The sequence below is a fragment of the Ictalurus punctatus genome, chromosome 21, assembly GCF_001660625.3.
Source record: "Ictalurus punctatus breed USDA103 chromosome 21, Coco_2.0, whole genome shotgun sequence".
Taxonomy (NCBI): Eukaryota; Metazoa; Chordata; class Actinopteri; order Siluriformes; family Ictaluridae; genus Ictalurus; species Ictalurus punctatus.
The window spans coordinates 7,627,501-7,646,060 of record NC_030436.2 but is presented as its reverse complement, the minus strand read 5'-3'; the positions used below and the strand labels follow the sequence as shown (position 1 = coordinate 7,646,060).

At 40.7% G+C, this 18,560-nt stretch overlaps 1 protein-coding gene and 1 long non-coding RNA gene across 4 annotated transcripts in view; one reads left to right on the top strand and one right to left on the bottom strand.

The window, feature by feature from the left end:
- Nucleotides 1-11,790, bottom strand: part of LOC108254750 (filamin-B) — a 69,338-nt gene extending 57,548 nt beyond the window's left edge. For both annotated transcript variants that reach the window (XM_017450023.3, XM_053674134.1), the window contains exon 1: nucleotides 11,374-11,790. In XM_017450023.3, the coding sequence (XP_017305512.1) occupies nucleotides 11,374-11,665 (292 nt within the window). In that variant the 5' untranslated portion in view covers nucleotides 11,666-11,790. The remainder of the gene's footprint in view (nucleotides 1-11,373) is intronic.
- On the top strand, nucleotides 10,705-13,222 carry LOC108254754 (uncharacterized). Of its 2 annotated transcripts, none has more exons than XR_008393178.1 (3): nucleotides 10,705-10,731; nucleotides 12,335-12,575; nucleotides 12,695-13,222. It is a non-coding gene; the product is annotated as an uncharacterized LOC108254754 (long non-coding RNA). The 2 variants fall into 2 exon arrangements; XR_001809952.3 differs by lacking the exon at nucleotides 10,705-10,731 and adding an exon at nucleotides 11,937-12,096.
- Nucleotides 13,223-18,560: the final 5,338 nt, after the last annotated feature.

Below are 18,560 nucleotides of genomic sequence, written 5' to 3'. Positions count from 1 at the left end.
CAAGCCGTAGAACAAAAGGTAAAATTAGTTTTGAAATACAGGGTGTCCCGAAAGTCTCCACACACAGGGGACTAATGTTTCCCAGCATCACGTCGGTTGTGCCTTTGTCAGTGGAAGTCCACTTCTCAGTTGGTCCACAACACTTCGTCGTCTTGAATTTGTTAATAAGTTTGGCAAAAGCGCCAGTGTAATGTTCTAGGTTTCCGGGTAAGTCCATCGCAACCTTGCGACAGCTTCCTGATCCAGCCATGAGACTGATTTCAATACATTCTTTTGTCAAAAGGTGTTCTTAAAGGCTATCTGAATTTTTTTTAAAAAAAATTGATGTAAATGAAATATTTTGAAAGACACTTTTTTTTTTTTTAAAGCAAACACCCCACTTCTCCGATGTATTGAGACATTTGGGACACACGAGTGCTAGATCACATCAAGTCAGTCCTCTTCACAGGGTTTCATTCTCCTTAATAGCACACAATGTGTGAGGGTTGGTGGGAGCTAGTGATAAAGTGGTGGAACCCAGGCTTTGGGAGTGGAGTGATTAAACTGAGGCAAAATAAAAAAAACAGTCTACTGTAAACACTAAGGATGCACACTACCGGGTATCTGACTGATACTCCTCATATACACTCTGCTCAGAAATGGCATGATGTTACGCGACAAGCTTGGTGCACGTCGTAGCACTAAAACAGATGACAGCAACCCATTTCACGGTTTAGAATGAAAGCAGGTCGAAGCAGCCTGCATAAACTCTGCTCTGTGAACGCCTCAAGACAAGGAACCGCACCATCTTCCTACACTAGCAATCTGATAAAAAACATGTTTATGGCATTCAAACGGCATCATTACTACTGTTGATAAAAGACCGCTAATATCTAGAGCACGCGAAGTCGGCTGACCCGAGTGTTCAGAGCCGTATTGGCCATGGAGCAGTGACGCGAACGCACAGAATTTGAATGTGTGAGCACTGAGCTCCAAGACACTCCTTTCCTTTCGCCAGGGTCTACACTTCTCACGAGCAAAGAGGAAATTCTGCAGACAGCCCTGAACACCAAGTTGGTTATTTCGGTATGCATCAGTATCGAGGAGTACCTGTGCTCAGTCTGAAAAACAAAGCGGTATCTAGGCAACCCTAGTAAACACCAAACTTATCCAAGTTGTACGTCCTCATTCTGTAGAGGTAGAAAACTGACATTCCAACATGGTGAGGTGGGGGGAGAGAGAATGCAAGGTTTGTTTCAATCCAACCTCAAAGCCCAGAGATTACAACTTTTGTAAATGCCACACAGGTTTGGGTTACAATGAAAGGCCCTCATTTTCCAGGGCAGAGGCTGATCTCTTGGGTTCCATTCTAACAAAATCTACATAGTGAGTTAGGACACGAGTTTCCACATTGCCAGGTTTCACACGGAATGAACTTCCTTCCTACAACCATGCCCTGCATGATGCTTCCTGTGGTGGGTTTACAGCCAAATCAGGTGTAGCCCATCTTTTCCACTCGTACTGCTCTGTCACACAACGAGAAGGATGGATCATAACATCCACTGAGGATGCGAAAAAGGGATCCCGAGCGAAGGATGTCTGAAGGGTTCTTTTGATGCAGAACACATGGAGCATAAATTTTTCAAATAAATGTGTATAAAAACAGCAGGTCTCATACGTTATGGTTTGAACATGAAACGAAAAGAACAAGTTGGTTTTGAAGCCAGTGATGTCACCCTGGAGATGCATACAGAGGGAGTAAAGTTTCTTAAAAAGTGGCAGGTTGTGGATGCAGGAGTTTCCTTTAATGAGAATTCCAGAGCACTGAAGACAACAGCCTCCTAGGAGAGAAGATAAAAACCCGACATGGTTTCCTGCTTGTGTGCGCATGCCGATCATAGGACAAACAAGGGTGGACAAGTATTGCCAGACACACGAAGAGCCAGTAAGACAGGTTTTAAGAAGTGATGGGGGTTTCCGGTACAAAACCAGGGTCAAATTAGAAAGTAGACCAAAAAAATAAAATAAAAAGTTGAGGCATGAGGTTGTAAGTATATATATTGCACGTATTTATTTCTTCATTTTTCTCTAATGAAAAGTTAGAAACGGTACTCCATAACGGTGCAGTACAGTGCGAGACAAAAACACTCCGTTTAACACCTTCTGATAATACTTTAACAGACCGGAAATTTTTCCTTCACCCACAGAACATCTGGTAATTCAGGTTCACACACAATGCTTTGATGAGAACCGATAAACTTAGCTCATCATTTAAGTGAGGAGTGTCGAAGTCTACCCTTGGAGTGTCACCGGCCTACAATTTATTTTCCTGCTTTTAACAAACCGAAAATCGACCAAAACATCCGCAAGCTCTAAAATGCTACGCTCCGAGTTGCAGCCATCCTGGTGTAAAGGTTTTACACATTTCACAGAATAACGTTTCAACTCAAATCAGCAAAGTGAAAGCTCAGCTTCCCCGCCCCAAACCCTCGTTTAGACTGGCTGTTGCCAAATATTCCTGTTAAACAAAAAGTCACAAGTTAAAACAGAAAAACTGGACTATAACAAAATTAGCCTACTTTCTAACCTTTAGTTTTGCTGTACATGGGTGCCATTACTTATGGCAAAAAAATTAAAAAAAGGGGATGAGGAAAAGGAGAATAAAAACCACTACAGTTGTGCTCTAATCAAACCACCAACAAATAATCACCACTCAAAGTGGATTATTTATTATTCCTGGAAGCAATGAATGAATGGCATCATGCTCTTATCCATTTATAGTTACATTTAACAATAGTGAATGTGCGAGTCGTCAACATGTAGTTCCCGTCATCACACCTGGTCATGTTAAAGAAACTGGAAATAGCGAAGTCCTCTGTCCTGAAGACTTTCCCATGGAGGAGAGAGGGAAAATTTTTTTTGTTTGTTTGTTTTTTTTTTAAATGAAAACCACTACACTGGAGACTCCTTCCATAAGATGTTAAGTCCCTGTCAGCTGTTACTATAGAAACCATAACATTAAAACGAGTGCATTAATATGAACCTGTGATTTGCATTTTGGCCAGGACAAAAACATTTCAAAGTTTGCTCACATGGAAGACCCCAAGCATCAAACTTGTTCACATGCATCGGTCATGTAATGTTCAGTAAAATAGAACTGTGGCTAAAAAAAAAAAAAAATCTTTACATGGTCCAAACCTGCCCATTTGAAAAGCTATGTTCACTTGCAAAAAGAAATAAAGATCTAAATCCATGCAGTCGACCAAGAGCCTTAGAACAGACAAAACATACTGCTGTAATTCTGGGTATCTTAAATCATATCCCTGTTCCTCAAGACAGCTTTGGCTCCTACACAACTTCATCAAACTGGCCTTAAGACAAACATTTGGCGAAAAAGCCATTTCATCTCTGCCCTGAATTATAGCATGCTCTCAAATGCTTTGGATCAAGAACTTGGATGGCGTGTTAAGGCTTCACATTTGATCAGTCACCACATACAGTCGGATTTCCTCAACATTTTGGAAGAAATGTGGAAAAACAGGAGTCGTTCCTTATTCACAGTTACCCAACGGTTAATACATTGAAAGATTTTTTCTCTTGCTCGCGAATTACTGTTCTTGATTAACCATTCAACACCCAACAGATCGCCTAAAAATGACGAAATCTAAAGCCATGGAGAGGATTGTTGAACTTCATTAGGTTTCATGCTAAAGATCGAGATCGACGCAGTAGCTAGTTTGTGTAGGACAGCGTTCGCCAACGCTGTTCCTGGAGATCTACCTTCCTGCAGACTTCAGCTCCTACCAGAATTTGACCACTTGACCATAATTGCCTTAAGTAGTTCTTGATCAACTGAAACTAGAATTGGATTTTGGTCAGAGATTAAACCTGCAAGAAGGTAGATGGCAAGGAAGAGGGCTGGTGAACAATGGTGTAGGTCATTGGTCGTGTTACTACCTTCTCCGTTACAAATTTTAAGTGGCCACTTTATTGGGATTCCATCCATCCATTTTCCACACTGCTTATCCTACACATAAGGTCATGGAAGAGTCTGGAGCCTATCCCAAGGAACTCCGGGCACAAGGGGACGGAAGAACGCCATGAACAGGGTGCCAACCCATCGCAGGGATCAATCGCACGCACCTTCACATACTAAGGACAATCTGATAACACCAAATCAGCCTACACAGCATGTCTTTGGACTGGGAGGAGGAAACCAGAGTACCCAGACGAAACCCCTGATGTACAGGGAGAACATGCAAACTACAGTGGTGGGATTCAAACCCCCAACCCCCAAGGTGCAAGGCAAGCATGTTAAACACTAAGCCACTTTGCCCTCCACTTTGGGACTGAGTGGTTTAAAGATAAATTTAAATAATTTTTAAAAAATAAAATAACATTTTAAAACCCAGATAGAAGAGTTTCACTTTTGAAGATATGGCACATGTTCGACTCGTATTCAAATAATAATTTTTAAATAAAATTTTTTAAAAAATAAATAAAAAGTTCTCTGATGCTCTCCATTGAAACAGAAAAGCCTTCACACCTTTATCAGGAGATGAAAACCTGATAATGCCACAGCTACCCACTGGCCACAAGGTCATGCTCTTTGGGTGGAAGATGTTACACTGTACTCTTGCCCTGGTCAATCACAATGACACCAGCTAAATGCAGGCGTCTCAGCTCATGTGTGCGGAAGAGGGCAGAATTGCAATTTAGTCGGAGTTGTTATACCAGCAAGCATGCACAGCAGTTTGAAAAAAAAAAAAAATGCTGTTGTCTGGCATCATGTGTCAGCCTTCACCTACCCCAGGTGGTAGGTTGTGGGTGGTCATATTGTAGGGTAAAGGTGGCTGGGAATTGTCAGGTGACCAAATTGGAGGGTTGGGGGAAGCAAAACGTAAAAGCTAAACAAGAAACTAAACCTTGAGTAAGATCTCAAATCTCATTTAAAGAGTTAATTCAAGAGTTAAATGATAATCTTCAATAACCCCAGTAAGTGTCACTGGGTATCGCAGCAGTCCAAGATCGTGCAGGAACAATCAAGCTGAAATGAGAACTACTGATACTCATTAATACAAGCTGGACTCAAGCTGCCTCACTGAACTAACTTTGGATAGCAATTACAGCTTCTCAAGACATCTGGTCTCTGCAGAAGTCTGAAACTAAGGAGGTGAAGAATCCAGAAGCATCAGGTCACCTGAAGCAATGGAGTTCGAAGTAGAGTGAGCGGAAGTGGAGGAGGACAGCAGTACAATACTAAAACTTGTAGGGAAATCCCTTATTGAGCAACATGTCATCTCAAGGAATCAAGAGGAACTCAGGAAACCACTTCAGTCACAGATTGGACCAAAGCCTGACACTTCCACAGACAGCTCCATGGAGGAGGAACGACTACCACTTGGTAATGGAGACATGGAACTGAACGAGAAGCCCAGATGTCATGTTTAATAAGCGAAGATGATAACACCACCCTCAGCATGAGCCTTACGCAATGTTATATTATTCAAACGCTGATCATGACTTTTTTTTTAATCATTTTTAAAAGTGCAAGATACATGTATGCTTTCATTGTAGAACGCTTGGCCTAACAAAAACAGAAGGGTATTGTTTAACTTGGCCTGATCATAGCTCTTGAGTTTGTATTTTATTTCATCTTGTACCATAGTGCGATTGGAATGTTGAATCTGATTGGTCAGAGAATGTTGATCAAGTTCATAGAAAATTAACAGCAGCTCTGAAAATAGAACGGGGCATAAATGACATCGCATTAATGTGCTCCTAGTTGTTTCTACAATGTCTCATTCAAAGGACAGACGCGATACATAATATAAACCCAGTAGTTAAACAAGTGTTATTTAACTAGGGGAAAAAAGGGTAATAGTTGATATGGTGAAGTTTTCTGCAAAGAGACATTTATTTATGGAAGGAGTCTCTAGTGTCAGTGTTTTGAAACAGTCAGGGGTAAAGGTTTCTTACATGCGAAAGTCTTCAGGATAGAGAACTGAGCACTTTACAGTTTTAGTAATATGACAACCTGCGTTCTTTGCCTTAACATTGACGGGGTGGGGGTGGGGACACCCCACACACAAGAGATCACCACCACAACATAACAGCTCATTGTAGATAATTTCCTTAAAGTGCTTTATCACAAGTACTTTGCATAATGTTCGATTCCAGGTAAAGCACTCGAGATGAAAAAGTGGCTTATAAAGATCAACAAAGCGGCACATTCAACTAACTGACATTTTAACTGTTCAGCTGTATTGGTCTTGGTATGTTACGCTATATTTAATACAGGAGCTGCCATGAGCACTTTGACATGGCTTTCATTTGCTTTACCACATGGCAGCTTTAAACTTTAAGCGCCTGGCTTTCAATACAATGACAGTGAATATGGATCCATTCAGCATTTCTCACACTCATACCTGCAAAAGCACACAGCTCAGAAATATATAAAAGACAGGAACATTGACGCACGTAGAGCAGCACCTCTCCGTGACCACGCAAAAAAAAAAAAAAAAAAAGCTCAAACTCGTGAACCTTCAAACTAAGAAAGCAGCAGTAATCACAGAACCTCCGGTCCTCCTCTCTGGGCTTATTCTCTAGAGATTAGACTTTGGCATGGGCTGATTTATTGAAGTCCTGCTGGAGCTGGATCTGCAAGGGAGGCCTGTGGCGGCTTGCGGTCGTCATCGTGATTAAAGGCCCTAAAACACCAGTAAATTCCATGGGCATGACCGCGCTTTCTAGAGAAAGATTTGTTTAGGCCGAGCTCGGAGGATGCGAGGAGGCTTTCAACGGCTTCCAAGCTCAAGCTGCTTGAACGAGCCACTGCAGAGCTGCACGCCGGAGAGGTTTTCTTTTTCTACGCGATAGGCCGGATCGCTGCAGTGACTTCGGTAGACACGAGTTCACGGCTCCTCGCTGGACAACTGCCGTGCACTCTGCTCTGCTGGTGGAATTTATGGACTGCTACCAGGACAGCGGTGGTTGCTTTTTAGACGTGCAGATTACAGACTTTCTCCGAAAAGATACAAAACACATCGTTCTTTATTGAGAGAGTAGACAGAGCTATGGGGGAGAAAAAAAAAATAAATAAAAAAAAATAAAAAAAATAAAAAAACTTAACAGTAAAGCAAACCGCTGTTCGGGCTGTGGCTTTAGAATGAACTCCATGGACCGAGAGCTGAACTTCAAGTGACCATGTCGGGGGGGGGGGGACGAAAAAAAAAGCGCAGATGGAAAGGCACTTAGTGATAAGTGATGTCATACAGCCATATATCCTCCAAGCAACAGCACCTTCGGATTATTATTCATGAAAACAATGGATTTTGCCCAGTTCTTTCAGCGATTCATGTACTTGAATGAAGGGTTAGGAAATTGCAAGTTCTGCTCCCAACCATAGGCAACCTCAAAAACGTCAAGGAGACCGCTAGAGCTATTTTAGGATACTTCAAGTCCACACTATGATTATATTGGAATAGGATTGATGAAATATTCAAGTCAGACACTAAGCCACAACTGAAGACGTGGTAAAGCGAGACCATTGAGATGGGGAAAGTGAGAAACAATGCATCATCGGTCACTGTATGCTTTGGGGTAAAACAAATGCAGGCCTTCAACATTCCTCAGCTAGATGCCCTGTTAGTTACAAAGCGAAAATAATTATATAAATATATTTTATATATTTATTTTTAAATAAATAAATAAATAAAATAAAAAAAAAGCACTTAAAGAAAATAAATCCCTAGCCTTCAACTCCATGCTTGAAAAGCCTTCTGACAAACGGTGGCAAGAACCTTACTTTAGTTTGCAGCAATCTTTCTTTAGCACCATCAGAAGTTTCATTTGATTGTTGCTACAACACTCGACTACAAGTTTTAGTAATCATTTTTAATAGCAGGTCTATCATTGGAGGATCAACATACAACCTGACATGGAGAGCGTTTTAACACAAATCAGGAAATATTTTGAGATCTCATGCAATCTGAGAAGTAATAACCACACATGCTACTGTCTTCTTCCATTACCTGTCAAGAGGAGAGAGAGGAAAGATACATTTAAAAAAATAAAATTAAAAATTTTTTTTTTAAAAAGGGTGATTTGAGGACTTTTACATCCTTGTAGCTATTCTAATGGGACTTGAGTCATGATAATCCACCGACACTTTTTAAAAAAAAAAATAAAAAAATAAAAGTAACCCCACTTACCATGTTTACATTCAAGAGACCATGCTTGATGGGAATGTGGCCTACATTGGACACACTTTCTGAACACTTCACGTCTACTCAAGATGCACAACTGCCACTTCGGATACTGATCGTTAACTTTTTAAAAAAAAAAAAAAAAAAAAAAAAAAAAAAAAAAAAGTTGTGTAACCACATATGAACACGAACATGCAAACAGGTCCATTTGCTACTGATCCGGTCAACAGTCACTCTTTCCAAACATCAATCTATAGATGGCCATCAAAGCCAGCGTAAACACATGGACTTCTGAACAGGAAGACACCATCACTCAGGACACAACTGTGTAAACTGCAAGCTATGGAGGACATTCATCTACTTCCTGAGTAAACAGGTGGTGTAAACTAAGCAGAAAAGAGGACTACTAGGGGAATACAGGAGAATAGGTGCTGTTGAGGAATTAAATGAATACAAAACTGGCGTACAATTTATCGCATTATCTGCATCAAAACATTCATGGAGATTAAGCATAACGGCGTAACACTGAAAAAGGAATTTAGGCTGCCAAAGGGATATAAACTGGGCATACATAGACCTTTTTTCTTCTTTTTTTTTAAATCTATTGGAGGATTAATATAAAACCATGGAGCAGAACAGCTGCCATGTTGACAAAGCAAGCTGTCATCTAAACAAGTGGAGAAATTTCAAGCTCACACAGGTACAATGCTGGCAAGGCTTGAAGAAAAAGTGCTCACAAAGCATTCAATTCAGTAAAACAGAAGCGTGTTCATGCCCATGCCGAGCATAAAGCACACTGTCCAGATGGATTATCCTCCTCCAGCATGTTCTCCCTATAAACTGTAGCAGCGGTTCAGCCTTTCAAGCCCCAAACATGCTCATGAAAAATGATTTCAGCCTCATGCTGAAAATGATGACATGGCAAAGTTTACCCACATTTACCTCGTCTAGGAACGTACCAAAATCATCATTCTGATGACTAGTTAGGCTAAACTTAAACATATGGTATAAAGCCAGGATCAAGATTTTCAAACATGGCATTAAAAAAAAAAAAAGCTGCAGTATTAAGTATCTGGTTAAGAATATTTAAGAACTTTCAAACTCTGATTTTGAATCTCATTCCTAGTCTTCAACTGTTTATCAGATCAATACAGAAGGTCAAGGAGTGACATACTTAAGGAGACGCCCACCTCTCAATGACGTAATGTTGGTGATAAGAGTGTAGCAAGGAGGAGACATTGTTATATTATCAGCATGATTACGACACATTTCGGATTTTCTTACCACGGCATACTGTGATGCCAGAATCTCTATATAACTCACCAATAAGGAGGTCAATGCATCTTTTAAATCAATGAAGTCTAAAATGCTGAGGAGGAAGCAAAGGTTGGTGCTCAAAAAAATCAATCACTGGGAGATAATAGATACCGGGCTTTATCTAGGTGAGGCAGTTGAACATACAGATTATCTTCTGGGATGGGTTGCAGTTAATGATTTAGAAAAGGAGTACAAGCAGGCTCATGTTTAAACCACCACAACAATCAGGGATTTCTGGACTCAGAATAACTTTTCTCACAAAGTGTGCATTATTTCTTAGAGACAGTCTTCTGTAAGAATCTTCAAAGTTGAAAAGTTTAAATTAATGCCATTTTAACCTCCACTGATTTACCCAAAAAAAAAAAAAAAATAAGTTAAAATCGACATTCCAGGTCACCACTCTCCAGTTCTTGCAGGACCTCCAGTCATATTTATCAAATTCTGGTTCTTTCATACAAGCGTATTAAAAGCTGAAATTTCTAACATTTTATTCTCCTATACAAAACCACTAGCTGTGAAGAGCAAGGTATACATTTTTATAAAGAGTTCCCTTTCATAGTAAAATTCCAACCATCTCTAGTCAGTTGGAGCTTGATGCGACATCCTTCTCTCTTAAATTCTACATTTTTTGTCAAATTCTACATTCTGAAAATTCCATAGAGAATTAATATTTACACCACTTTAATCCTCAACTACAAAAGGAGGCATGAATTTAATGCAAGAATTCCCGTTTAAATTTAGGATTTTTCAACCACTACTAAAATTTGTTTTATTTGTTTAAACTTAAATATGTGGGTCAAATTTTGCTTTTTAAACAGCTGATTTCTTGAAATTGGCAGCATTTTTACCTCCGATATAAACAGACCAACTATGGGCAGGGCGGTGCCCATGTTTACAGAAGTATTTTCTTTTAAATGTTGATAATTCAGACAGTTGTAGCTTGACTTCATTTTCTGGAAGATTTCACATTTTCCTATCAAATTCTACATTCTAAAAGTTACATAGGGGATTCAAATTTGCACAAATTTTAATCCTCAACATAAATAAACTAGGTACTAGAACGGAGGTGTGCAATTTATGCAAGAACTCCTGTTTAAATGTTGACTTCACAAATTCCTAAACAAGTTTTGTTTTTGTTTTAAACTTGAATATGTGGGTCAAATTTTGCTTTTTGATAGTTGAATTCTTGAAGTTGGCAGTATTTTAACCTCCTATATAAACAGACTAGGTAAGGGCAGTGTCCATGTTTACAGCAGTATTTTCTTTTTAAAATGTTGATATTTCAAACAGTTGTAGCTTGACTTCATTTTCTGGAAGATTTCACATTTTCCTGTCAAATTCTACATTCTAAAAGTTAAACAGAGGATTAAAATTTGCACCATTTTAATCCTCAAGATACACAGCCTAGGTATTGGGAAGGAGGCATGCATTTTTATCTAAACAGACTAGGCGTGGACAGGGAGGTGTCTGTGTTTGTAGAAGTGAATCAGTTTTATTCAGCCTTCTGTCATCATCTACTTTTAAATAGTTGAATTATTGAAATTTGTGCTACTATCTATCCATCTATGAATGAGACTAGGAGTGTCCATGTTTATAAAAGTATCCTCATAAATGTTGATTTTAAAACACTTCTGATCAGTTGTAGCTTGACTAGACTTCATTTTCTTTTTTCTAAAACAAGCTCAACTATGTCCAACATCTACATTTTAGATGAGTATTTTATTGTAATAAAGTAGTTTAAAACTGGTTTTCTTCACTACAGAACTATCAGATGTGTTTTCGAGTCATTCGGACATGCAGGTCAGGTGTAAAAGGGGCGCGTGCGCGTTAAATGGAAGAACTAGGCGCGAGCCGGTGTAGGTGACGTTACCTATGGAGACGAGGCGAATGTTCTCGCGGTCCAGAAACTCGAGCGCCACGGAGACGTTCTCGAGCTTCATCTGGCGAAAGGTGGGCCTGGCGTGATATTTCCGGTACATTTTCTTCTGGCTGAGCACCTCGAGCAAGGCGATGAGCCGCAGCCCGTCGTTCAGGTCCATCTGCAGGTCGGCTATCCGCTTGTTCACGCACTTAAGGTGCTCGTTGCACCAGCGCGTGAACGTGTTCTGCTGGATCTTCTTCCACGGCGCGTCCTCGGCCAGGTCTTTCTCCGTCGCGGGCATGTTGTGTTGTCTGGTCTGGCTGTCGGTGAAACGTCTTTTAGTCGTTTAGTTTTCTTGCTTGAAGCGTCCGTGTGTTGCACTGCCGAGCAGCGTCTGAACTCTTCCCTGTCCTGCAGCCCAGGCTCTTTCCTCTCACGCATGCGCACTCTAAACCACAATGACGCCACTTCATTCATTCCCTCTGGCTAATGAGCAGTTTACCTCAGGCCTGTGAAAGACACCTGAACGGTATTAATGGTGAATGGTCGTGACGTTACCGCTTGTGCTACCATTTTGACATTTCAGCACTTTTATTTCTGACCCAGACTTGATTTCTCAAAGCTCTAGCTTGAAAAGTAGTTTGAGTCCAGATCTGCTTGCAGTTATCATACATTTTGTCTTAATAAAAATTAAAAAAAAAAATAAAAAAAAAACTGACTTCATAAATATTGGTGAGTAATTTCTATTAAAACGGGGGTACAGCCAAATATTCAAGACTAGTCCCTACACACATTTCATCTTCATCCTCATCATCATCATCTTCTTCAGTAACTGCTTTGTCATAGTCAAGGGCTACGTTCAAAAGCACATACTGTGACAGTACCTACTGCTCAACCATTGATACAGTACATACCGGATGTACTACTTGTCATGTGACATGCAACCTTCCACCATTTTTTATTCTGACAGCTCTTCCACGCCAGTCCAGTTGCCTCATGGGATAGCGCAGTGTCCAGCAGCTGGTGTCTTGGTGGAAGCAGAAGATCATCCGGGTATTTCTCGCCTACTGTTTTATGAATAGTGAGAATTCGGACATACTACTCCTTCAAGATACTGCTTTTCGCCTGTCTATGGTACAGTAGTAGGCATATTCAGACGCAGCCAAGGTGTGCAGTGGATCCGGAGCCAATCCCGGGAACCCTAGCGCAGGGTAGGAATACACCCTGAATGGGATGCCCTTCTAACAAGCAGGGATTTGTGAAGAAAATAATTTAATTGTACTGTATATGTAGCAAATAATGGCTTCTTCTTCTTCTTCTAAAAATTTAGCGTTGAACTCTTACCAGCGTGTTTTTAAAAGGTTGGAGAAAACTGGAGAACCCAGAGGAATCTCGCATGGACACAGAGGGAACATATAATAAAGCAACCCAAGCTCAGGATTGAATCTGGGACCCTGGAGCTGTGAGGCTACCCATTTCACCACCATGTCACCAACAGTTGTAGTAAAAATAAATAAATAAAAACAACTGGTGTGTTTATACCCACTGTATCCAATGTCATGCTAACAACCTTCGGAAAAGGGTTTCTTGGAAATGCTCTGATGAATAACCGTTAGCTTTCTAGGGGGTTGTTTTTGGAATCTGTTATAGGATTCTTCCAGAGAGACAAACCAAAGAACTCTCCATGGTACAAATGTACAACAGCAGTTCTATAGTCTGAATCTTAAACTGGTTTTAAAAGGTACACAATATCTATGTAACAGTTGGGAATCCTGCACAATTTGATCATTTCTCAGCCCTAACATACCTTCTAAACCCAGTACTGACTTGAATTTGAGCAATGAAACCACCAAACTGTGCTGGACTAAGGTCTTCCAGGACTGAAGTTGGGTAACCCTGCTCTAGGCCCACTAACCAAGGTTATGAAAGCTCTGTACCACCCCAGTGATAAGTCTTTGTAACATGAAGGGTACACTTTAACATTTTTTTTTTTTTTTTTTTGTTAAGAGTTTATAGAATTTTCTGGATATTTTCAGCTAGAACATGATCGGCATTAGTCACTCGGACGATTAAGCATTGCATCAGAGTTCCCTGCAAACAAGAACACGCACCACACCCACTGTCATACAACATCTGTTTGCAGCGTTTTGCTTTGACGTTTGACAAAGCAACGGATTCACCCGAGACATCAATGTGTATATCTTATTAAAGCAAGTATGTGGGCAAACTGATAGCTGAGATATAACCACTAAGACAGTCATACAGATAATGTTTCAGTGTGACAAATAAACAGTATTCAGCCGCACGGTCGCATTTACCGTCACGTCGATTCTTTAAGAATTGGGACATTGTCTTTTTCCAGCATACCGGTGACACATCAGTTGGCTCGGCACAACAGTAACAAATGCCCAAAAGGATTTGCTCATAGTGCCCCACCTCTTTGAGCTAATCTGTGTGTCAATCTCCTCAGGGTGCTCACTAAGTGTCTACACTCATGACCTGGCTGTATGGACTCATCATCAGCTGATTCATCTGAGGAGTTGCATCAACTTCCCCTAGAGCCAGTATACACCTGTCAGCTATCAGCTCTAGAAGTAGGTCCTGGTTTCCTCGTTTCCTCTCATCAATGGTAATGTGTTCCATAAGTTTTGTTTAACAGGAACAAGATTTGACTTGAAACTAAATGTGAAATAAAAGTACAACACTGAAGCTGAAGTACAGAAAACTCCAGAAAGGGAGTTACAGCCTTGTTATACAATCCAGCAATTTTAATGGGCCATTTATTTTTTTCAGATTTGTTTCGGTTTCTCGGCTGGTGAGTTTATTCACAGAGAAGAAACCAAACGTTGTTCTAATTGTGAATGATTTCATGGCTAAAGATTTTGCTGCTCCAAGAGAAAAAGTACATGATCAAAGAGTAGCATATATTTACCATAAATAAATGAAGACACCTACAAGATCTCAGAGGCTTTACCACAAGATGCCAACCCTTTGGTAATCCTCAACAACAACAACAAAACAGTGTACAGTTTTGTAAAAGCCTATCGAGATCTAGGACCATGGACATCATGGACAGATATGATGAAGTTTAACCTGTAAACAGAGCAATGGAAAGGAAATGATGTTCAAGAAAAGAGGAACTCATGATCAACATGTACAATATGGTGGAAGTGGGAGAGCAATTATATGCAGGGTTGCCAGTGGAACCAGCTCATGCACGCACAGGAGCAGGAGGAAGTCTGAAGAGTGCTCAGGTCCAACCAGTGGAACTTGACCTTGCAGCAAGAACCTTAACCAAAAAAACCCCTGCTAAAACAGCTATGTTTTACATACAGTGCTGCCATTTACAACGTTCTTGCATGGCAAGTGAATGTCGGGCCAGGTCATTACCCCCAAAACACACAGGAACTTAGAACAAACTTAAGGGTATGGTGGCAAAGCACCATTAGGGAAGTTATTTATGATGTTAGGTAAGGAATAAAACATGACGGGGTGTGCTGCTCCAGGAAAATCATCAGTGGCAGGGTGGTGTGATGGTTCTCGCATTCGCTCACAGCAGAACCATGAATCAGCCACCCTAACCTCAGATATTCGGCCTAAATCGCACAGCTTTATAGAGCACTGCCCTTGATAAGAATTGATTCTGTGTCACTGATCATCTGACATGCTTCAGGAACCGCTTACAGCGGACCTTTCTGTGCCAGACGCATATAGACAACATCTCGGGGTGAGGGTGTCAAGATTTCCCTTTCAGCATTTGGAAACGCTTGATTCAACAGCATGTCTGCAATTCCTCACATGACGAGTACGACAGTTTCGGAGTAAACGTGATGGAATATTTGCAGATGCATTCCTTAGATCGTTGACATAGATTCATGAACAGAGTACACCAACATTTCTTTGAAGGGTAGCAAGTTCAGAGAACTTCCATTCAAGAGAACAATGCAGAGAAGGATGGATCAACAGGACTTCCGCAGCAGAATAGAGTTCTTGTTTATTTTCGTTTTGTTTATTATAAATTAAAGCGCAAACTGAATGAAATCATCATCACACACACATTGAGTCGAATTCCTCAGTAACTGAGATGTCACTGAGGTACACTCTATGTCCAAATGTAAGTGGACACCTGCCCATCACACCAGTGTGTGCCCATTCCAGAACCATGAACATTACCAGATGTAGACCCTACTCTTTTGCGTAGGCTTTCTACTAGATTTTGGAGCGTGGCTGTGAGGATTTGCCCATTCAGCCACAAGAGCGTTAATGAGGTCAGGCACTGATGTCAGTTGCGGAGGCCTGGGGGTGCAGTCTGTGTTCCATTTCATCCCAAAGTTATTCGATGGGGTTGAGATCAGGGCTTGGTGCAGGACAATCGAGTTCTTCCATTCCAACCTTCGCAAACCATGTCTTCATGGACCTCGCTTTGTTGGAACAGATTAGTTCCTCTTAGTTCCAGTGAAGGAAAACGGTAATGCTACAGCATACAAAGATATCCTAAACAAACGTGTGCTCTGCAACAGTTTGATGAAGGCCTACACATGGGAGCGATGGTCAGATGTCCACAAACCTTTGGGATGTAGTCCAAAGTTTCAAGTGTACATTAGAAGTGATCTGGATAAATATAATGAGTCTTTATTAATCACATATACATTACAGCACAGTGAAATTCTTTTCTTCGCATACCCAAACATGTCAGGAAGTTGTGGTCAGAGTGCAGGGTCAGTCATGATACAGCGCCCCTGGAGCAGAGAGGGTTAAGGGCCTTGCTCAAGGGCCCAACAGTGGCAGCTGCAACAGCAAGCTGGGGCTTGAACCCCCGACCTTCCGATCAGTAACCCAGAGCCAGATCAGTAATCCAGAAGTGATCTGGATGATTATATGAAAATGGCATCATTGAATGAATTTACTCTGTGGCAAGCGTGTGCTTCCAGTTTGCATGATGCTGGATGTAAACATCCCTTACTTGTTACTAGCCTCGTACAGTAGCTCCAGAGAAGAACTACCGGCTTCAGACGTATCTCGGATGATTGATTATATTGGTTCTTCCAACATATTACCACTAACAAACTACAATATTCAAATGAGAACTAAAACCTCTAAACTTAATGGTATTATTCATGGGAAGTAGTTGGGGGAAACAAACAGAGAAATCGCATATGGAGTTGAGTTATGCATGCACACACGTATGTGTGTGTGTCTGTATGCGTACTTGTGCATACATTCATGTAGCAACTTGGTTTTGCTGGGGTTTTTTTTGTGAGTATTGGTGAGAACCAAATGTATTTATTTTTTATCACGTCAGCAGAGAACATTGTCCTAGTCACATCCAACAACACCAATGCAATGGCAATAACTGCAACAAAAGCTGGCTGGAGACACTGCATGAGACTGTTCTCCCCTCTGGTTGTTTCTGTTGGCTAACACCTTGAGAGCGCCAGAGCCTTATTATTATTATTATGGATTATTATGGATTAACAGCATCTGGGCATGTTTGTATACAGGATTATATTACAGAATTAAGGTCTGTAAGATAGCAAACAATGCTCACAAGTATTGTATGTATGTTAAGGACTGCCATCTTGTGTCCATGACTAAACACGACACTGACCCTATACTGATAACGTCCATATTCCTCTTTAAACCAGAGCGCTGCTGAATCCCTGGTTCTCGCTGACAAGAATTCATTTTCTATTTCATTCTTCTAATACATTATCGCTTCTATAGTAACAAATTACACACAGACTTGTACGGTGGAACACCCCACATAAACTGAATCAATTTTTTTTTTTTTTTAATGTGTAATTGTTGATACGGTCCAATTTTCTTTTCTTGTTTTATTTTAGCATTTAGCACGCGTCTTCAGTTTCAGCGCTTTGTGAGAGAAGTAAATCTGTTCCTCCCCCCCCAGGACAGAAGGCTTTGCAGTTTCTCGGAAGCATGACAAGTGGCCTTTATTTGCGTGATTTAACATCAATAGAGAATGCTAAATGTTATAGATGCGATGCTTCTGCGACATCATTCACAACACAGACATTCAACATGAGATGTAACTATAAATGGATAAAAAGCACGACATGATAAAGCGCAGACAAATTGCTGTAGTATAAGAGGAATAAAACACTTTAGAACGTGCCGTTGTAGTAACACTAACACCGCACTGTGGGCGCTGCATCACACCACAAGCATGTATGAATGTATGTATGAGGCATCAACCACATCCAAAGCTGATTTGTTAAGGGTTTTGTTTCAAGGCCCAATAGTGGGATTCAAATTGACAACATTGCAGTCATTAGTGCAGAAAGTTTAACCGTTGAGCCGTTGCCGCATTTGCCAATAGAGTTAAGGCATGAGTGCTGGACTGACGGTTTTATCTGGAGTGCATCACCCATGCCGGATGCCTCATTCTAATCGGAGCATTTACGAACCAAACGAAAGGAAATAAAGGCAACGTGTCGAGGAGAGAAAAGTTGTTTTATTAAAACCATGCACATCACATTGTGTTAGTGCAAATATTGAACTCTGTATTCCAAAATCTCTGTCGTAGCTCTCCGTGCTCTTCACAAAATAGAACTCCAAACAACCATCTGTTACGGAAGTGTCATTCTGAACTGTTCTCAAAACAACGTGGTCAAAACGATTAACAAAACAAACAAAAAAAATATGAACGAAAAGTATTCACAGGCCGAATGCTGTACCACTGGTCTGGATGATGAGACTGTGGTTACTCTGAATATACACTCCCTGTCCACTTTAATAGGAACACCACTCAATTATGTCGTTATCCAGTCAACCAATCATGTGGCAACAGCCGAATGAAAAAAATAATAATAATAATAATAAATAAAAATGATGCAGATACAAGGCAAGAGCTTCCGTTAATGTTCAGATCAGAGTGCAGGAAAAGGGGGACTTTATCGTGGTATGGTTGTGGGTACCAGATGGGCTGGATTATTTCAGAAACTAAAATACTTTAGAATATTGCTAAAAACAAAAACATTGAGTGAGCAGCAGTTCTGTGGGTAGGAATGGAAAGTGTCCAGATTGGTTTAATCTGCCAGGAAGGATATAGTAACACCATCACTCTTTACAATCGTGGTGAGCAGAAAAGCATCTCGGAACACATTCAACCAATCCAAGTCTGTGCCCGTGTCATTCTCGGATTCCTGTTCTTGTCCGAGAAGAGTGGAACCCAATGT